Below are 23,185 nucleotides of genomic sequence, written 5' to 3' on the forward strand. Positions count from 1 at the left end.
CTTCTTTAAACTCAAGCATGTTGTTAAAAGGAAAATGCAAACTCCCTGTATCATGCCAGAGGAAAAGAGCCATCTTCTGCTATGGGACAGGAGAAAAGCCAAATTAATTAAGGGACTATTCTATTATGAATCTCAACTCTTTGATTCTATTCTGATACTTTAAACTTTTCTTAAAGTATGAATTTTATATCAAAATTTACAAGATCAATATATATAGATATATATACATTTTAAACTTTGTTAAGATATAAATGGTCATATAGAGTACTAACTAATTCTAAAAAGTCGCATATATAGTCTTTGTGTTCAAGTCTCTTATCAGTTTTTTGCAGGAAATCACGGTTAGGCCTAACATCAACTTAAGTCTCCAGGAAGAAGATGGGGCCCCACAACAACAACAATTCCACGTGGACAATAATAACATCACTAAGCTGACAAACATCATCTACAGATCAGCTTTGAACTACAAAGTGCTCAGAGCAATTTTGAGAAGAGCTAGCTGAGATGATCCAGTCTCAAAGACTACTTGAATAAGGATTTGAGATAAACCCTGAATTTTGGCATTATACACAGACTGGATAACGAAGGATATATTTACCTTTCCTAGAATTTGACAATTAACCTAAAATTTTTCTTTCAGGATAAAGATACCTTCGCCCATACCCAGCAGGAAGCAATTTCAAGAATACGACGCCCACATTCCCAAAGAGGTGGTGTGGGGCAGTTGGTTTTTTTGGTCTTTTAATGGGTTTTGGGTCTGGGATAATTTTCATTGATTAGGGGGGTTGGTTACAAGTTGTTGTCAAGGGTTAGGAAAAAGGCTAAGCAAAGGAGATTAGATTTAAGGTTCTTATTAAAAAAAAAAAAAAGAAAGAAAGAAAAGAAAAATGTAAATACTTTACATTGGATTGGATTGTTTTATATTGTATACAAATTATATATATTGAAATTGATATTGTTAGAAAATGTTATATATATTTTTCTAATTGTACCGTTCATCTAACAATGTAATGCAATTTTCTGATCCTTGAATGTTATTACCAACTATTAGGATATAAAGAAATGAAAGTTAGTAGTTAGATATTATAATAGAACTTGTAGTTATATTAGGTATGTTTTCAAGATTGAGTAGATATATTTTAGATAGACAGGTTATCTTCAAACCCTTCAGAGATCTACAGAATATGGCATTTAAAATGTTTTAATAACTTAGAAAATTTTTCTTTTTTGTTATGACTATGAGACATGTCGGCTCCTGGCAGTACCAATCTACTTCAGAGAAAATATGGGCATTGAAGAAACTGCATATGGAGTTAACTTTCATTGTGGCAAAAGTTAGCCACTGAACAACAAAGTATCCTCGAATCAACAGGACAAAATGGACAAACAGGACATAAAACAAAGGATTACTGATTCTTGCCAAAACAAGTGTGGTTATGGCTTTATCAAAAGGCATCTTCAGAGGCCAGGACAATATGGCACCATCCCTGAAGTGGCCTTCGTAATTCGAAAAAGGTACAGTGCCCTTTTCTTCGAAGGCAGCTGAACAGGCAGTGGGCCGATGGCCTCTGATGTGCAATGGAACAGCAGCTGAAACAGTTATTCTTGAAGAGTAACTAAGCTCACACCTCTCAATAGTAGACTGGCATTTGATGGAGGGATATGGAGAAGAATGGGATGCTGAGATGAAGCCATATATACATAGCCAGGAAGAATGGACAGCTGAGTTGGAAAACCATCAGCAATTTCCAGAATTTGAAATCCTGAATCATGACATGACACTGGTGGAATTCAGGTGTTTCTGGTACATGGACTACTCTCACTCAATGTGAGGTTGAACTGTTGACCTTGTGTTCATCCTGCTTCACAAATGAGTCTGTCAGATATGCTAAGCCTATAGGCTGAAGATGATGCCCCAGCACTTCGGAGAAACCTCAGGTGACTGTCCAGACAGCTGTCTGTTTCTGTCAACTCACAAATTTTTTGGAGGTTGCTTATGTGCACTTCCTGTTTTTATTTTTGTTAGCTAATATTATTTCCTTCTTGGGTCTCTGAGGGAGTTGAAGATTAGTTAGTTATAGTTGAAGGTTAGTTAGTTATAGTTGAAGATTAATTAGGATACATTTTGGACTTACCAAAATAGGATAGATAATGAAATTATTTTCTCTGAATTTGTCAAATACAAATGGACTAGACATTGTTTAGGTATTTATTACTTGTATATATTGTATATAGTTATTGTCCTTTTGTATATAGTTTTTCTTATATTAGTTATAAGCTTTTTCTTTTTTTTCCTTTTTATTAAAATAGAAAAGGGGAAATATGGTGATATTTTATTTGTATTAAAATGTTATTTGTATGTTAATAAATAAAGTTGCCCGGGGGTCAGAGCTATTAGCAAGCCATAGGAAAGCAGGGCAGTGGTAGCGTACGCTTGTAATTCCAGCACTTAGTAGGCAGAGCTGGGTAAGTCTTTGTGTGTTCAGGGATACAGCCATTATTGGATACACATGCCTTTAATCTTAATACCAATCATGGAAAACCTGGAGGCCTATACAGACAGGCTGTGAGGAGGCGGTCATGTGGTTGGGTTTACAACCAATGAGAAGGCAGGACAGGAACTCTATATAAAGACTTTAACACAGGGGTAGCTCTGGTTCGGAGAGGTAGGACCACTGCAGGAGGAAGGGTAAGGTTTTGGCTCTTGGCTCTGACCTCTTGGCTTTCTTCTTTGCATTGGTTCTGTGTTTATTGTTTGATGGGAAGGTTGGATACATCTACACCAGACCCTTATAAATTAGTTTTTCTTATCCATTCTAAAAGCCATTTTTTCTTATTCAATCTATAGAACTTATCTATATAGACTTTACAAGACTTTACTTTATCCTTGTAGTCACCTATGATCTGTATTTAGGTTACTTTGTTCCTCAAAATATGCTTTGTTGTGAATACAGGGTTGAGTTAATTATCACCAGAAGAATTTTCATCTAATTGTACTTGTGCATAAATGTGTCTAAAATAAAGATCTAGAGGTCACACTCCCGACATTTGAACCAACACTTGCTACTGAATTTGGTTGGGCAGAACCACCTTCCTGCTTCCCCTGCCTAGTTATTTTACTGTCCATGAAGGTCACAAACACCCCTGCAGGGAAGCAGTAGGGTACCAACACAGAGAATTCAGGATATGTATGACTTCATGAAGGAAACTGGGAAGAACACTGTGGCACTAATTATGGAGGGACATAACTATGGAAGTTGAAAAGTGTCCTTGGACTCAGTGACAGAAATTTTAACTCCAAAGCTGAAAATGATTCGAACCCCTGTTTCTTAGGATTATTTCCTTCTTTTGTTGTCAACATGCCACAAACAAGAAAACAACAAATTGAGACAGACTTTTCAACTCAAAACATACCATTGCACTTGAAAAGTATCACTGACCAAAGTGTTCTAATGCAAAAGCAGAAAATGTAGCCTAGGCTCTCCTTGAATTTGCTATGAAGCAGTGGATTACTTTGAACTCTGGGGTTTCCTCATTGCTTGAAATGTAGAGATGACAGGGATGTGCCTCAGAAGATGCTCAATTCAAAGTACATATATAAATATTTGGGGCCTGTAGGATATATGTGAGCATGGTGCTGTATTGTCTCTACATCGTAAGGAAGGTGTTTTGTTGTACAAGACAGTGTGCTTTTCCCACCTCACAGAATGTTACTATTTTCCCTACAGATTAGAAACATTAACTAGGAAGTGTCTATTATTTTATGTATGGTTAGAAACTCATTGAGAATTCTAGTAGATAGAACAAAGTGGTTTGAAGCCCATGTTTCTCAAGAGTAGACTTCAATGTCATAAGCCAAGCTCTAGCATAAACACTTTTTTTGCCTGAAGAGGGCAATATATGCAAGAGCACAGGAGATGGGGGAGGGGCTGTGAAGGAAAATTACTGATAAAAGGATTGTCTGGCTGTGAGTGAAAAACTCTTGGAAGGAGTCTGTGTCTGCAGAGACTGATGGACCATGTGGAATTTCAGAACTGTGGAGAGACTGGAATTTTGCAGATTCAAAGAGTAGTTACCTTATCTTGGGCTACTTTTACCCTTCAGAAACAGTCATTCTTTGCAATGATCTGTAGTGGACCAAATAGCTGGTGACAATAGATAAGAAACTTTTGGAATCCACTGACTTGGCAGAACATTAGCTTCCTTCAGTCCAAAAGTCAAGAATGTCACCAGATAGTATCTTAAGTAGACTAGGTCCCCCACCTCTCAGTACCTGCCTCTCGGGGGGGACCCACCAATGTATTTTAAATTTGCCTTGATTAATAATTCTTTTTTTTCCTGTAAACCCATGAAGCTGTTTCCATGTTGGAGCATGTTATTTTGGATAACCTACATCTTTGTTCCCAGGCCATGGTCACTCAAATTGCTCCACATTGAACTATTCTTCTTTCCCTTTAAGACTAAAGCTTCAGTTTTCACATGAAGAGGAAGCTTCTATATGCAAATCAAAGGACTGTGAGTGAGCCATAGTCTTCCAAATTTATCTTTTATCTCTAGAACAGCACAAAAACTTGGATAAATCATTTTAGAACTATTCATAGAGCATCAGTGGACCTGGAAACCACATTCGGTGACAATATGTTTGAGGGAGTTTAGACACTGTTGATAAAGTGAAGAGACAGAAGAAAGTGTGTGATAAGAAGACAATGTACAGCCCACCAGATCAGCAGGGCAGTTTCTCCCCTCCCTTTCAGAAATATCAAGTCCCCTCCTGTCAATCATGAGGTACATTTCTGTCATCACACCAAATCCTCTCTCACAGGTGAAAATATCTGACACCACACAATATCAAACAGAATTGATGCAATATTACTGTCTAGTCCCTTCCACTCTGAAGTTTAAAATCTGTAAATATGTGGATTGTACAATGACGGGTTAATACCAATTACAAGATTATTATGTGGCTACACAGGGGTATTAATGTGATGGTTCAAGTCACAGGAGTGTACATCAGGGATTCCTATTCAACCAGAGGCATCCATAACAAATCATTGAACAAAAAGGGGCAGGGGGAATGATTAACATCCCATACAACAATCAACCTGGCAGGACTCTGTCTCTGGACACTAGGAACAATAGGAACCTCTGTGAGCTCAGACCAGGAGTAATAGGCCAGCCATAATGTATAGGAGGAATTAGATGTCCACATGGTCTAGAAGGACTGAGAAATGTGACTACAGCCATGCCAGCGAGAAGCACTAGGAAGAGCATGTTTCCCCAGCCAAGCAGGAAAGTGAGCTCTCATGAGTTCCTGAGACAGCAGCAGTGACATACCCATAGCCCTTGCAACCCTGTTCTTTCCAATCTTTTCAATTCCCTGACTACTGAGCCAGCCCTCCAGTCCCAGAAGCACAGGTGGACACGGGCAGCAGGGCGTCCTAAGAGACTGGACACTCACAGCATATGGCTTTGGCATGACGCCCTCTCCCCTGACAAACCTGAACCCAGGTGCAGTGGTCCAGCCTAGGTCAGCACAGCACCTCCAGGTCAGCTTCTCCCGCCACCCAACCAGCCCAAGTCAGCTCCCTCCCTCCGCGCTGGACTCGCCACCGTGCACAGTCCCTCAGATCTGCAGGACGGCGCTGCACCCTGCACCAACCTCCATGTCAGAGATGCAAGCCCAGTGCTGAGCAGGACACTCGCCTAACTTTAGGGAGAAGCTAAGTTTGAAGACTGATGCGGAAGTTCGGTATCCAAAGACCCTTCTTGTGACGTCATCGTGGTCGGAACTACATTTCCCACAAGTCAGAGCGAAGGACTTCCGGGAACACGCGGAAAGTGGTTTGTGCAGAGCCTGGTTCTTGTCCAGCTGTGTTCAGGTGAAGTTGGAAGGAAATAGACTTGAGCACAGGGACAGCCACAGGGAATTCTGGCTGTTGCAGTCCTGAGATCCCAGCACCCCGTGTTAGCCTGTGAGCCGAGCCGTTCACAGCAATGTTTTTTATCACGTTTTCTTGTTATTTCTGCTAAAAGTTGTGATTTTAAAGCTCAGTTCTACTTATTGTGGGATCTTAACTATGGCATGAAAACTCAGATTTATATGTTTTACTTAAAAATAAAGAAGCAGGAAGCTAATGTAGGACTGAGCATCATCTCCTCAAGATGCTTTTTGAAACCATCCTTAGTGACCTTTCCTGTCATCCGGAGTCTCAGGTGCTTAAGATAGAAGAACAGAAAACAAGGCTAACAAGGACAATTTATAGATACTTTATATCTAAACACAATGTAGAGAACAGACAAGGGGGCTAGCTTAGGGTAAAGCACTTAACTATAATGAAGGTAGCTTTGGTTTAATACCAGTTAATACAAAGAGATAATCCTTGTTCAATACCCAGTAATAAAAATAATAATCCAGCTGGGTGATGGTGGCTCACGCCTTTAATCCCAGCAACTCGAGAGGCAGAGGCAGGCAGATCTCTATGAGTTCGAGGCCAGGCTAGGCTACAGAGTGAGTTCCAGGAAAGGCTCTAAAGCTACACAGAGAAATCCTGTCTCAAAACAAAATAATAATAATAATAATAATAATAATAATAATAATAATAATAATAATAATAATCCTTGTTCTCTTGTGCTGACACACAGTGTGAGTCATACATGATCAGACTCCACAGCTGGAATAGGGTTCAGATGAATGCTGGAATCCATACAGTGAAGAACATGGGTCAGGACCACAGAGATGTTTAAAATCACTGAACACAGTGAAATCTACAGATCTCTGGTTTACATGCAGTGGACTCCCAGAATCCATCTGAACGTCTTTCTGTAAATTCCTTTCCCACACTTTCAACAATTTATCTGTGTAATGAATTCAGTTTTTGTATCCATTCTACCACATCTACTGCACCTACTTCTCCCTGGCTTTTCATAAACTCAGGAGTGTTATCACCATCAGGTGACTTTACACCTCTTTTGTGAGTTTCTTTTCTGAATTTGTTAACAAGGAAAACTATAACTAGGTAGTCTTTAACTCCATCAGAGACATGAGAAGGATATAAAATTACCTGAGTAATTTTACTGAGACAGGAAGTGCAGAGCAAACAACTTCCAAAGTTAAGAAATGACAGAAGCAGCTAGCTGTCTGGACAAGCACCCAAGGTTCCTCTGTAACATTTGGGCATCCATCTTCGGCCTCCAGGCATAGAATATCTCACAGACTTTTCTGTGAAGCAGGATTTTTGAAGGACTGTCCTACCTTGTCTCGGCAGTCACTTTCTTTCGTGACATGCTTGTACAATTTGGACATCATACTGTCAACAGTCGAGGCAAGGGCACTCTCTTGCCCAGTGGCTAACTTTTGCCACAAAGAAAGAAAACTCCATATGGAGTTTCTTAGATGTCCATCATCTTCTCTGAAGTAGATTGGTGCTGCCAGGATCAGACATGTCTCATTGTCATAAAAAAGAAACATGTTATTAAAACATCTTCAATCCCATATTTGTAAGTCTCTGAAGTGTTTGGTAGAAATCTCTATCTAAAATATATCTCTTTGTCCTTGAAAACATACCTAACATTACAACAAGTTAGTTTGTAATGGGTGACTAACTACTAATCTGCATTTCTTTATTATCCTAAATAGTTTGTAATAATAAATTTCAAGTACTACAAATTTACATTACATTGTTAAATTAGCTGTATAGATACAATACCTTGAACAAGAGTAGAAACATATATACAGTATGTTCTAGCAAAAATAACCTTAAATTTGAATCAATATACAAAAACATCTTAAACAATAGTAGAAACATATATACAGTACAACAAAAATAACCTCAAATTTGTATCAATATTAAAAAATCCATATCAGTGTAAAATATTTGACTAGTAGTTGATTTTTTGGTTTAAAAGTAGATTAAATAATCTCCCCTTTCTCTTTTTTGAATGAGATCCCTAAATCTAATCTCCTTTGTTCAACTTTTCCCCTGATTATTACCAATAACAACTTGTAACAAACACCCCCAAATGATGACAAATGTCCACTTAATGTCCAAACCCACCTACCCAACTCTTGGGAATGTGGGTGTTGTGTTTTTAAAATTACTTCTTGCTGTCTGGGGACAATGGCATCTTTAGGGGACCCTGAAGAAAACTGGAATAGTTGTCAAGTCCTGGGAGAGCTAGCTGTGTCATTTGTTGTCAAGTCTCTGTACAATGGGAAAGGGCACGGCTTTTCTCAAGTCCTGGCAGGAGCTGTCTGTGAGGCTGGACCATGATGTTTAAATGGAACAATATTTTATCAATATTTAAATATACATACAAAGCAATTGGTTAAATACCTGACAATACCCATGGGAAAAAAATCCCTTCACCAGTGATAAGCATTCATTCACAACTCTTTGCGTTCTTTGTTTTCTTTAGTGGAGTTGTGTGTTTAACTCAAGTGTAGGAGGAACTACAATATTGCAAGTACAAACAGAACATGGATGATCTAAGAGGGAGCCTCATTCAGCAGGATATTAGGGATCCAGGCATACATATGAAACATTCTACCCAGAGTCAGATCTCAGGCCTAACATGTTTGTTTAGACCATGTTGGCAACTTTATTATCTCTAGTAACATTTTTCGTATAACATCTTGATTATCTAATTGCCTCCCATTGAAACATTCTGCATTAGGTGTGATTTTTGGCAAAATCGTTTTAAATTCTATGCTTACAGGCTGAAGATTTTTAATTTAGTTAAAAATTTAATTAAAATTTTAATTGAAAGATTTTTAAATTAGGCATGGTGGTGTATGCCTTTAATCCCAGCTCTCAGTTGGAGGCCAGTCTGTTCCACAGACCAAGTTCCAGGAAAGCCAGGGCTATACAGAGAAACCTTATCTGGAAAACATAATTTTAAAATCTCAGGTTTGAACTTGAGAAAAGGAATCGCTGTTTGGAGGTAATATTGTTTTCTTACTATTTAAATACACAAACAAAAACAAATGGTTAACTACCTGCCAAATGCTATTTACAAAAATATATCCTTTCATCAGCGATAAGCAAAAATCAAGTGAAAGACACCTTGCTAGTGCTGTTCTGAAGACCCTATACTATCCACTTGTGCGTATGAGCAGCGTTTTCTCCTTGCCTTGCGAACACGTATCTTTTGGCTATCCACCTTCCTCTGTGGTTAATCTTCTCCTGCTTTGAACTGGTCTACCTATGCATCTCATGAAGCTATCCATGAGCCCCTGCCAACAACAGAATTACATAGGTATCCACAAACATGGGGTCCTGTGTGCATTCCAGTTAAAAGAAATGGGATAATGATTGGGAATCAGAACATCCATGTCAATGTTATGGGTTAACAAATGCCAGGAACAGATACATTCTGTTGTAATCACGTTTATATTTCTTTTAAAATACAAGTACCCTGGAGCTTATATATTTGGGCAAAGACATGTTCCTTTTTACCTCATGACTCTCTGGTAGTTGGCTTCTCTGTTGTTGTTATAGATTATGCTTCCCAAATGTAATGTTGGGGCAGAAAGGGTTTATGTGACTTACATACAGGTCATAGACCATCATTAAAAGAAACCAGGGCAGGAGCTCAAGCATTAAACTGGAGACAGGAACAGAAGCAGAAACCATGGAAGAATGTGCTTTCAGGCTTGCCCCACCACCAATGGCTACCTTGGTTTCCTTGTTATACAATCAAAGAGTAGTTTGCCAGGGACGGAAATGCCAACAGTGACCTGAGGCCTTTGAAAGCAATCATTAATCAAGGAATTAACTCACAGACTCATCTACAGTCCAATCTAATAGAGGTTCATTCCTTCGTCAAGGTTCCATCTACCCACATTACCACAGCTTCTGTCAAGTCAACAAATATTTGCTAGCACACTCCCAACTTGACAATCCATGCTATTAATTTTCAGATGCTGGAGAAGAAAAGATATACCTGTGTGGGGAAGAACCACTGGCAGACTTGCACCTTAACTGAACAAAGTTATAAATCAGTTCTTTATGCTTGTGCTGATGCTGCATTATTTTCTTCATCTGCCCACCTTGCTGCCATGATTTTGGATGGTGATTACCAATATGGCAAATTGAAAAATGCTAGGTAATGTTGAATCAATGTGATGAGGTGTCTCAAGTTTCTGCCGCCGTGGATTCACCTCCATGAGGTTCTATACCTTAACAATGTCTGTCATCTAAATAACAATTTCTTTTCCTGTTTTAGTTAGGTTTACTATTTCTGTTATGAAACAATGTGACTAAATCCACATGGGGAGGAAACTATTTGGCTTATGCTTCCACATCACAGTTTATCATTAAAGGAGCCAAGACAGGAACTCAAAGAGGGCAAGGACACAGAGGCAGGGGCTGATGCAGATGTCGCTGTTTTCTGGCTTGCTGTTCATGGATTGCTCATCTTGCTTTTTTATACACCGCAGGAACACCAGCCCAGGAATAGCCCCACCCACAATGGGTTGGCCCTTCCCCATCAATTACTAATTAAGATAATTTCCTACAGCTTTTGTTCTCAATCCTTTTAATGCTTTGACCCTTTAATAAAGTTCCTTATGTTATGGTGGCCCCCAACCATAAAATTATTTTAGTTGGTAACTGTAATTTTGCTACTCTTATGAACTGTAATGTAAATATCTGATATGCAGATGGTCTCAGGTGACACCTGTGAAAGGGTTACTTTACCTCCCCAAAGGGTCATGACCCCCAGGTTGAGAACCTTTGTCCTAAGGCTTGCCTAAATCCTGACCTTATGGATGCATATTTTTAATTGAGACGCCCTCCTCTCAAATGACTTTAGCATATCTTGAGCTGATTTAAAGCTATCCAGCACAGTTATGAAGGTTCTCTTTGCAGTTGTTTTATCACACCAACAAATAAGTATTACTGCATCTACTCCTTTTTTTTTTTTTAAATGCAGGAACACATCTGATTCAACTGTTATAGAATGAGTCGGGAATATAAAGTCACACATTTTTGTATGAAGTGGTTCAATAGTAAGAAAATTAAAGACCATATGAAAAAGTTAATTTAACAGGACAAAAAGGGAATTGTCCCTCAAATAGAAAGTAAATTTAACATAAAAGTGACTCACTGTCCAACATTAACATAGCCAGACTCAAAGAAGCAATCTAGCAGATGCAGAAAAGGCATTTATTTGCTCAACATCCTGCTATGATGAAAACTCTCAAGAAAATAGTGTAGAAGGGAAATACAGTAAGAAAAAATGGCCAGTTATACATTAAACAACAAAAACAATATGGAAACAAATTTTTAAAAGATAAAACAAATCGGAAACTTTAGCTAATATCACCATGAACATAAAAAGCTGCAATCTTTCCCTCTCAGATCCAACACGAGGATGCCCAGTCTCATCATTACTTTTCTACAAAGCACTGAAGCAAGACCTAGAATTTCCATGAAATACATAGAAATAGAATGCACCCAAATCCAGAGAGAAGCAACATTCTTCACCTTGTCACATGATACTTTTCTATATGCAGTGAACACCAGTATTTACAAATAATTAATGAACTCAGAAATTTCAGGATATGAAAACCTACATTTAAAAATAAGTTATGTTTCTTTTTAGAACAACAAGTCTCACGAAGAGATCAAGGGGACATTCCCAAATAAGAAAGCACCAAGAAGAATCCATTAAAATAAATTAGATTTCCTATGTTACAAACTTTATCATTTTCATAGGCTCTCCTGAATCCTCATCAGGGAATGGAGGAAATAAAAGATTAGTTTAATTATCAAATTCTTCATCCCATGCTTTAGGATTTGTTCTGGGATGTCTTTCTGTATGCTATGAATATGTTTTATTACCATTGGTTAGTAAAGAAGGTGCTTTGGCCTATAGCAAGGTAGGATAGAGTCAGGTGGGAAATCCAAGCAGAGATACAGGGAGAAAAATGGCAGAGCAGTCAAAAGCAGACACCAGCCAGCTACCTGAGGTACAAGATGTATCAGAACATAGTTAAAGCCATGAGACATGTGACAAAACATAGATTAATAGAAATGGGTTAATTTAAATTGTAAGAGCTAGTTAATAATAAGCCTGAGCAATAGGCCAAACAGTTTGTAATTAATATTAAGCCTCTGAGTGATTATTTTTAATGTGGCTGTGGGACCAGGCAGGACAGAAAAGCCTCCATTTACAAATGGCACCCAACATGGGGTACATACTTTACATAAAGTCTGAAAAAAAATTTTAAAGGGCTTCTAGACACACAAAAACAAACCAAGAGCAGTTTTATAGTTCATATCTCTCATTACAGGCTGTGGTACTGAACCATGTCCGCTGGCTGTGGCGGGCTTCAACTAAACATGAGAGACTCCTACAGTCTCTCACTGGCCACAGTTTGAAGAGGCTTCTCCCAGCCATTGCCTGTGGGTTAAAGAGCAAAGCCACAGGCCCAAGAACACAGCTTCATAATACTTAATACTGCTTCCCAGAGTTGGGGCAATGAGCATGACTCTCCTTGATATCTCTGCCATATTGGAAAGCCAAACAGGGTGGCTCCATTGGCCAAAGCAAGTGCTTTGATCCTACCCATGCCTGCTTAGCAACATAAAACAATGATCAGAAAAAGATTACAGATACACAATAAAGACAGAGTCAGACAAAAAGGCTTCTAAACTGGTCACAATATGCTTGATAAATATACATAGGCTTTAGAGAGAGAAAAAAATCATAAATTTAAAAATAATTTAATAATAATAAATGAGGTCCTTAAAAAATAAAATAATAAAAAATTGTACTAAGTCACATAAAGATAACAAATATACAGAGAGTCTGGATTATATATATTATTATGTTTTCTTTAAATTTTTTACTATTAATGAACTAATTGCTGGGAGAAATTTAATTATGGGGGCTGCTAAATTAAACCAATATATATTTTAAAGATATTTTGACGTCACAATTTGGGTCTAAGGATATATTGCTTTGGAAAAGAGGTTCTGCTTTTATTTCCACAGAGGATGAGATGCAATAAAGTCTTTGTAATATTCTTTGTAACAGTGTTTTTATTTTTCAGTGAGTTAAGGTTGAAGAAACCTCAAAGCCTTGTGACATTATCTCCAGTAGGGGGCTTCTATGTTCACTAAGGTATTAAGAAGATGTAAGGCAGCCGGGCGGTGGTGGCGCACGCCTATAATCCCAGCACTCGGGAGGCAGAGGCAGGCAGATCTCTGTGAGTTCGAGGCCAGCCTGGGCTACCAAGTGAGTCCCAGGAAAGGCGCAAAGCTACACAGAGAAACCCTGTCTCGAAAAACCAAAAAAAAAAAAAAAAAAAAAAAAAAGATGATGTAAGGCCTTGCAGCATTCTTTACCCAGTTTGATTTCTACTGTGGTGATAAATGCCATGACCAAAAACTAATTAGGGGAGGAAAGGGGGTTATTTCAGTTCACTAGCAGCACATCATCATCAATGGAAGCCAGGCCAGGAGTACACAGCACAAATCTAGAGGCATCAGGTGAAGTAGAAACCATGGAGGGATGTTGCTTTCTGTCTTTTTCACTCTGGCTTGGGCTCAGCCAGCATTTTCATACACCCAGGACATCCTGGCCAAGAGTGACACATGGAAGGTACACTGCCATCATCCAGTGGTCTAGATTCTGCTACATCAATTATCTTTAATAAAATGACCAACAGACACATCCATGGACCAATTAGATCTAATAATCTACATAACTGAGATTCACGCATATTGCTAGGCTGTGTGAAGTTGAGAACAGACGCAAATAAGGACAAGAACATTTGCAGTATTTCTTTTCAATAAACATTCTTTGGTGTTGGTGAAGATTAGAATATTATTGAAGAGTTTTCTCATTTTTTGGATGTGTAGTTTTGTGTTGATGAAGAATAGAAAAATTATTGAAGGTTTTTCTGTATTATTTGTGTATACAGAGTTTCTCACTAGTATGAAGTCTCAAGGGATACTTCCGATATGAAAGTCAGGTAAAAGCATTGCCATAATCTTAGCATTTGTAGTGCACCTTACCGGTATGAACCCTATGGTGCAGATATAGGCATGAAGAATAGTTAAACACCTGGCCATACTCTACATTTGCAGAGTCTCTCTCATGCGCACATTGATGCTTCCTTGATGCTCAACAAGGGGTGAATGATAAAGAAAAAAAATCTTCTGAACACACCTCACATTTCTAGGGTTGTTGCTTAGTATGAATAGTTTTCTTTGTTTAAGGCAACAATTCTCAACTTGTGGGTCATGAACTCATTGGGGGGGTCAAATGACCTTTTCACAGGGGTCACCTAAGACCATCATATACAAAGATATTTATATCATAATTCATAACAGTAGCAAACTTTAGGCTATAAAGTAGCAAATAAAATAATTTTATGGTTGGGGATCACCATAACATGAGGAATTGTATTAAAGGGGGTCAGTATTAGGAAGGTTGAGAACCACTGGTTGAAGGTATGAGGAGCCCTTAAAAGTATTGTCACACCATTCTCAGTTGCATTGTTTCCCTCTGGGGTGAATTCCAAGGAGGTCACATAATGTTGACTGAATGTTAAAGCACCTCACTGTATTCTTCACTTGTGTATGGCTTCCTTGTACTATGATTTTTTTTTCCCAGTGTAAGGTCTGAATGATTCCAAAGGCTTTATAACATTCTCTCAATGTGTACAGCTTCTATTCAGAATATTTTTTGATATCTCTTAGGGTCTGAAGAAGTATAAAACATTTTATGAACATTCATATTATTTCACTGAAGTTTGATCTTGTATTGAGAAGCACTAGAAAGTTTATTAAAAGGTTTTTAACATTTTTAACGCCTGTGGCATTTCTCTCCAGTCTAAATTATCAGGTGTTTCAAAAGTTCTTAGTAAGTGCAAAAGACTGTGGCACATTCTTCACAGGGATTCTCTCACAAATGAATTCTTTGATGTTGTTTAAGGCCAGAAGACTGGTGGAAGGCCTTGCCACATTCTCCACATTTGTAATGTTTCTCTCCAGTATGAATTCTCTGGTGTTTAGAACATGCTGTGTACGTTCTGAAGTCTTTGCCACATTCTTTACATTTGCAGGGCTTCTCTCCAGAATGAATTCTTTGATGCTCCTGAAGGTTTCTGGTACAGTTAGGCAGTTTGCCACATTCTTCACATTTGTAAGATTTCTCCCTGGTGTGAGCTAATTTGTGTTTACTTAGGTATGAATTTTTATAGAAGGCTTTTCTGCATTCCTCACACTTGTAGGGTTTCTTTCCAGAATGGATTATCAAGTGAGCTGAAAGAATCTGGGAAGTTTTAAAGACTTTGCCACATATTTCACACTTGTAAGGTTTCTCTTCTGTGTGAATGCTCTTGTGCTCAGAACGTAGTGATGGAAAACAGAAGGCCTCGCCACATACTTCACACTTGTAGGGTCTCTCTCCTGTATGAATGGTCATGTGTTTAGAAAGTCCTGATGGACAACTGAAGGCCTTGCCACATACTTCACACTTGTAGGGTTTCTCTCCTATATGAATTCTCTTGCGTTCAGAAAGTCGGAATGAAGTACAGAAGGCCTTGCTGCATACTTCACACTTGTATGACTTTTCTCCTGTATGAATGCTCTTGTGTACAGACAGTACTGATGTACAACTGAAGGCCTTGCCACATACTTCACACTTGTAGGGTTTTATTCCTGTATGAATTCTTTTGTGTTTAGAAAGTAATGATGTACAATGGAAGGCCTTGCCACATACTTCACACATGTAGGGTTTCTCTCCTGTATGAATTCTCTTGTGTTTAGAAAGTACTATTGGAACATTGAAAGCCTACCACATACTTCACACTTGTAGGGTTTCTCTCCTGTATGAATTCTGTTGTGTATAGAAAGTAATGATGGGGTATGGAAAGCCTTTCCACATATTTCACACTTGAAGGGTTTCTCTCCCATATGAATTCTCTTGTGTACGGAAAGTCATGATGGAACATAGAAGGCCTTGCCACATACTTCACACTTGAAGGTTTCTCTCCTATGTGAATTCTCTTGTGTATACAAAGTAATGATGGAAAATGGAAGGCCTTACCACATTCCTCACACTTATAGGGCTTCATTCTTAAATTAACTTTATGGTGGCTAATAGGTTGTGAATTCCAAGAAAGAGGTGTGCCACATTCTTTGCTTGTATAGTGTTTTTTTTCCTGGTGAGTAAAGTTGAGAAATGAAGGAAAACTGAGCAAAATTCTCTATATTTATGATTATTTTTAAAAATATAAACATTTGCTCATACCTGCATTTTTTCTATATAAATAATAAGCTGCATTCAAATTTCTAACTCTGTATCCAGTGGAGCCTAATTAAAAAACCACGATAGGTGGAAATTATGTAACTTGCAGTGAAAGACAAAGACCATAGCAACACAGAACATAGAAATAAGGAACATCAATCAAAGTCAAACATGAAAGGAAGGTACAACATCAACAACTAAGGAAACAGGAGTATTATGCTATTGTAAATAAGCCACTTAAAAAATAAAAAAATTTTATGACTAGATGAACAGAAAGTATAAAAGTAGTTAAAGTTGGAAGACACATGTTTTCACTGTTTATATATATCCTAAGTACAGACTTTTAGTTTTGGAAGGTATGAAAGTTAGGCTGCATAACAAGAAAACTGTCCATAACAATATTAAATAATATATTTCAAGGATTGAAGACAGGCAGATCTATGCACATTTTATGAGTAAATATCTGTTAATCAACTTGTGAAAAATAAATCATGCTCACCTAGAAATTACAGAACTTAGGCAGTTACTGTAAACATAAGCTGACCTGATGGGAAGAGGAGAACAAAGCATAAGAGAGTTAATGCATCAACAACACCCTCTTTTCACAGCAAAAGACCGAGAAGGAGATCCTTAAAAATTGGTTTCTATCAGAACATTGTGAGTCAATGTTCATGATAAAGCTTGGCTTTCTGTTGGATCTCTGGGTCTCACTCTGTCCTCTGTCCCCCTTATTCCTACACACCTGTTTGCATGCCAGCTGCTGCTTTTCTCTTCATAGCTGAAGGTCCTTGTCTTTGCTCCAGAAATGTGACCAGGTATGGCTTAGAGGAAGCAAGACCTGTTTATGGAAAAAGGGAACATCATTATTGTGCTCTCCTGGGGATAACATGTTCTCTCCAGGACTGTGTGTATAAGAAATGAGAAAATACAACCAAGGATTGTAGACTATTAGTTCATCATGTGTTTCCTGATGGCCACATTGGAATGCTTAGGAGGAAATTAGGATTTGCAGGTCCTGAGCTTCATGTCCCTCAGTTACAAAGAAAAACATTAAAACCAAAGTGTAGTATTCTTTTTAAAATGTATGCCTCCTGCTCATGCCACTTACTTTATAACATAACCACCAATATAAATGATAGTTTTAAAAAGGTACATAAATACTCTCCTTAATTTTCCTTAAAATTGGCCCCATAAATTTTATTGTTGGAAGCACAAGCTTCCGTGTGCTACTGTACAAAGCAAGCAAGTTTTATATTGACAGTTAATTAAGAGTTCACCATGGAAGTTGTCCTCACCCAGGAACACAAGGTTACTGAAATTCTCCAACATCACATCTCTATACAAAGTCCACTTAGCAGGGCCCAGGCATTCCCTCTCTTCTGGAGAAAACTCAGTGGCCACATCTGCAAATGATAGTGTACCCTGAAATAGAGGGAAAAAAGAATGAATACTATACATCATGCTACCTAAATCTGCCAGTAAAACATAAATACCAAGAGGCATATGAGCTACTGGATATAAATCTAAAGGTCACCCAGAGAGAGAGGAGAGCTAAAAGAGCTTCTGATATAGGTAAGCAATATTCCTAAAATAAGTGTGATGTAGTACTGTAATGTTGCATGGAACTCATTTAATCAAAGTGAATGACAAAAAAATCCTAGAAACTTCTACAGATATTAAACATTTAAGAACCACAAAATGGAGAGAGAGTGTTATCTATAAAACAGTATGTTGCCAGGCGGTGGTGGCGCATGCCTTTAATCCCAGCACTCGGGAGGCAGAGCCAGGCGGATCTCTGTGAGTTCGAGGCCAGCCTGGGCTACAGAGCGAGATCCAGGAAAGGCGCAAAGCTACACAGAGAAACCCTGTCTCGAAAAACAAAAACAAAAACAAAAACAAAACAGTATGTTGAGGTTGGAGAGATGGTTCAGCAGTTAAGTGCATTGGTTGCTCTGCCAAAGGACCTGGGATAGATTCCCAGCAGCCACATGGCTGCTCACATCTGTCTGTAACTCCAGCTCTAGAGGATCAGACAATCTCTTAGACATGGACACTAGCAAAACAACCATGCACACAACATAAATAAATAAATGATAAATCTTGAAATGAAATATGCATTTTGTCCCATGCTTACATCATAATACACCATACATAATGTACATTTCTCACACTAGAGAGCCATTGTGATAGAGAGGGTGCTTCTCAACCCAATATGAATAATCACAGATGATAAATACAGCGCAGATGCAGATCTGGGTTGAGGTCTGGCTTCCTGGGCATGTACAGAGTGATGCAAGTGGCAGTGCACCAAGGGACGTGAGTGTCAGCACCCAAGGGGCAGAACAATAAATGAAGAAACTTTCAGACAAAAATGGAATCTCAAGTATTTTAACAAATTTATAATTAGGAAGCTTAGCAATAAGTTTAGTCACTGTGGGGACTTACACATACTACACAGGAAATATTGTACCCATTCTTGGGTTGTACAGCTCAACAGTCTAAAGTTTGTATTATCAATCAACTTTTATTAACTATTTTACAGCCATTGACTATTTTAACTAAACTCATGTATAAAAAAAATTAGCACACGAAGCATAAAGATATCTGTTCTCTATAAATTCTTTATCTCAGAATTCACAAATTCATTGGGTATGGTGGGGAAAAATAACAAAAATTTAGCTTAAAGCTTGTAACAATAGGCTGATAATTAAATCTATAAATAGATAATTTAAATTTACTACAGTATACTATACATAAGATTCAACTCTTGTTTGGAAAAAGAGGTCTACTGCATAACACTGTAAGAAATAGATGTCTTTAAATAGTAGCCATGTGGCTTGCGTCCATCTTGGCTGATGACCTCATCAGGATAAAAACAACCACGTGGCTAGCAGCCAACTTTACAAAGATTAAAGAACACATGCCATGTAACTTCACTGTCATCTGGATTTAGAGGACCACTTGGCATAAACCAACTAAGGGAGCACTTATAAAACTTCTTAGTCCTACTGTGCCCTTTATGTGTGATTGTATCTTCTTTGTAGACTAAGCAGGCAACAGCAGGTCCTCAAAGTATTTTAGATTAGGATGAATTTCTATACAACATTAAATTCCTAAGGTTACAAAGGTATACTCAAGCTAACAAAAGACTGAGAGATGTATGTCTAACCACTTATGTCTTTGCTAACTGTATGTTTAACCACTTATTTCTTTGTTAACACTAGGCTTCTAAAATTTTTAAAATATAAAACAAGGTATGTTTGATAATAAGGTATAAATTCCTAAGGTCTATTTAGGCTAGCCCAAACTGACTTAAATATATATGTCTAGCATCTTTGTCTTTACAACTGTATTTATAGTTTAAAGTTGTATTTTAATGCTAAGGGATCTTCAATTCAAATTTTTAAGGCTCAAACTTAACAGGGATAAAACTGTAAAATCCTAATCTTATAAAAGCTACTAACTCCTTGTAAATTGTGAAGGATAATTAAGCCCTACAATTAATGGTCAGTTATAAATGAGTCAGTTCTTCCATGTCCTCAAAACTATGTTTATAGTCCCACTAAGCACAAATGTACTTCATTTACAAGAACAAGCTTTAGTCTTCTGCACGTGTTTTCATATAGAGAAGTAAGTACAAATAAATTTTGCTTAAAATCAGGTATACTTAAGAGATGGTCCTCAAAATCCTTGGAGATATATTGAATATGACATTTAAAATATTTAATGATTGACATAGAGGCTATCTGGATTATACTTCTTGTTCTAATTTATCCTTCTCAGATCTCTGGTGTTGATGGAAAACAGTAGCTTTATCAGTTAAACAGCAAAATTAACAAAATAAAAAAATTATCTTGTCTTTAATTACTAAAACATCATATTTAAATTCATGTTCTTATACAGCACAAAAAAGAAAAGAACAATGTAATCAGATGAGATGGATTTTTAAGAAACTAATAAGGATTAAATTGGAATTTTAAAAAATTAAAAATATTTCCTGTGGGTAATATGATGGCTAAGAAATGCAAAGATAATTGCATGTTTTTCAAATTTCCTTAGAGGCCAAAAAGGTTAAACAGAAATTACAAGCATTAGAAATTAAATTATCTTAAAATTTTCACCTATCATTATTTTGGTACAGCCTGAGAATCTGTTCCATCAGACTGTCTGCAGAATATAGAGAGAACTAAAGCCTCCCAGCAAGGGTTTCCTCGATGGAATTGTTATGCATTGGGATTGTTCCCATTTTTGTATCATTTACAGTACCAGCTGGATATGTACTTTAATATTTATTTGAAAAAATTCAGTTGTTTTCTGCTTCAGAATTTTCTACGGTTATTTCACGGCTTCTTCTAAATATCCTGTTACCTAACAGGAGATTCTTCCTGAGCTCAACATTGAAATTGTCCTAAATTTTAAAGATCCCAAGTCTTAAATTGACAAAGCGTTAGGTATAAATTCTTACAATTTTAATGACCACCATTAATGTGATAGATTTTGCTTGGTTTTTAGTTTAGTACTTGCTCTTAGTCTTATCAATGATCAGACTCTGGCAAGGGAGGTGATGAAAGGGGGCTCACAAAAACTTATCCTCTTTAGAGGAATGATTTTATATCGTATAAAGGCATTACTCCAAGCTTCCAGTGCACAACTAGTAATGAATAGATGTCAGCTTGATACCTGAAACTGTGTCTGTCTGTGTATGGGACCTTCTCTGCTATCAGCTTTGCAGAGATCTGTGATAAAATTCACTAGATGCATGGATAGTGCCTCTCCCTCACTACTCAGAACACAGCCTCAAATACAGCACAAAGCTCTGGGAGCTCTAGCAAAACAACCACTGTGTCGTATCTGGAACTTGACTTTGACAAGTAGCTCTATGCATGACCTTCCCAGGACTCTCATTATAACCAAACACTAATAATGGTCTTGCTTATGGTAACAAATAATTTAAGGCATCATGTTACTAAAATCTCTTACAACTCACAGAGTAATGCTACTATGAAACACCATCAAATATTTCATTGGCAATTTAAAAAAATAAAGGGGAATAGAGGGCTACATTCATCTACATCCCCACATAGTGTGCTATATTTAGTTATGCTAACTGTAAATTTTAAAAATATGCACTTTAAAGAAAAATTCTTCCTCCCTTAAAGCATTTTCCCAAAAGGAGATGCAACATGATACACACGGATATATTCTGCAAACAAATGTATGCTAATACTCCTTTCATAAAATTGTTTTCAACCCCTGATATTAAATGTGAAATATATTCCAAAAATCAGAATACAGTGATATTGAAACACAAAAATGGCTGTGTTATTATAATGTAAGATGGAAGAAAAGTGTAAAATCATTTAAAGTATATCAATGGCCACAGAAATGCACACAGAATAGTGGACTCTGGATAAATTAGAGCAAGCATCTAATTTTTGTCTCATTTCAGGCTTACTGAAGAACTGAATTCTCCCTTGCCTCCCCCAGAGACCCAACAGGAAGGGCATGACACCTGGAATGGTGGGATCCAGTCATTGAGAAGAAGCTATAGCCCAACAGATAGGTTCCTATAATATGTTAGAGAGGTCCTTGAAGTTCTAGCTGGAGGTCAATAAAATTTCTAAAGCCCAAAGTCAATAACCATTAGAAGGCATATGAATAGGAAACATGGACTAGAAAGAAAACAAAACATCAACAACAAATCTACAAATATGCTATGACTGCAACACCTAGGTTAATGGGCTGAATGAGGATTCAGACAACTAACAAAAAGTCAAAATAATAACCGCACATATAACAAAGAATATTAGAAAACAGCCACGTAATAAAGTATGAACAGTGCAAGGATGAGGCTGAAAATACCACAGTGATGGAAAACAATACATACCTAACCCCATGCTGAGGCATAAGGAAGCCTTGACAAACACAAAAGCTGGCAAAAATTACAAGAGCATGAGGAAAGACATTAAAGAACACGAAAGGTCTGCAGGTTAGCTTGGCATAAAAAGAACCTGCAGCAAAAACTGATGACCTGAAGTGGATCCTGTACACTCACACAGTGCAAGGAAAGAAACTGGGATCTGTACATGAATAGCATGGCATGTGAGTCTACATATAAACACAGGCACACAGTCTGTCAGTCTATCAATCAATAAACTAGTCAATCAATGTACTAAAGAGCACCAAAGGGATTGTAAAAGATTTATTGGACACAATACAGAGAATAAAAAACTAGGAGAGAAACAAGAAAGCCTGTATGGTGACACATGTGTGTAACCTTAGTTTATGGAAGGTGTAGGTAGGGATACAAGGCATTTATGGCCAGCCTCATCTAAGTTGGTCAAGGCTAGCCTATGCTGTATCAAGTCCTCCCTCATTTAAACAATCAAACCCTCGCTCTACCATCAAAGACAATGAACTTAAGGAGAATAAAGGGCTTAGTGATACCCAACCAAAAAAAATCCCACAACAATGGTGGAAATGACAAGACAACCCAGGATTTGAAACTGGAATTCAATAAAGAGAAAGATTGATGAGGGCTTTAGCTGAGATGAAGATGGAATTGAAAAGCTCAATAATCCAACTAGGAAAATATACAATCAAATGAATCAAGCAGAAGGTAGAATGTCAGGACTTAGAGATAAAGTAAATGATCTACATGAAATAAGTTAAGAATATGAAAATTTAAAAAAAAAACCCACAGGAGGCGGGCGGTGGTGGCGCACGCCTTTAATCCCAGCACTCGGGAGGCAGAGCCAGGCGGATCTCTGTGAGTTCGAGGCCAGCCTGGGCTACCAAGTGAGTTCCAGGACAGGCGCAAAGCTACACAGAGAAACCCTGTCTCGAAAAACAAAAAAACAAAAAACAAAAAAAAAAACCCACAGGAAAGGAACATTGGAAATGTTAGACACTATGAGAAGAT

The 23,185-nt window shown here is 37.7% G+C and overlaps 1 protein-coding gene and 1 pseudogene across 1 annotated transcript in view; both read right to left on the bottom strand.

The window, feature by feature from the left end:
* LOC128113815 (zinc finger protein 728-like) overlaps positions 1-7,306 on the bottom strand; it is a 23,282-nt gene extending 15,976 nt beyond the window's left edge. Inside the window, exons 1-2 of the mRNA XM_052743756.1 lie at positions 7,253-7,306; positions 5,660-5,869 (exon numbers count right to left, since the gene is read on the bottom strand). Of these exons, the coding sequence (XP_052599716.1) occupies positions 5,660-5,869; positions 7,253-7,306 (264 nt within the window). The remainder of the gene's footprint in view (positions 1-5,659; positions 5,870-7,252) is intronic.
* Positions 6,639-23,185, bottom strand: part of LOC128113362 (zinc finger protein 728-like) — a 29,060-nt pseudogene continuing 12,513 nt past the window's right edge.

Source organism: Peromyscus californicus, unplaced genomic scaffold (genome assembly GCF_007827085.1).
Source record: "Peromyscus californicus insignis strain IS unplaced genomic scaffold, ASM782708v3 Scaffold_18__1_contigs__length_77618521, whole genome shotgun sequence".
Lineage (NCBI taxonomy): Eukaryota > Metazoa > Chordata > Mammalia > Rodentia > Cricetidae > Peromyscus > Peromyscus californicus.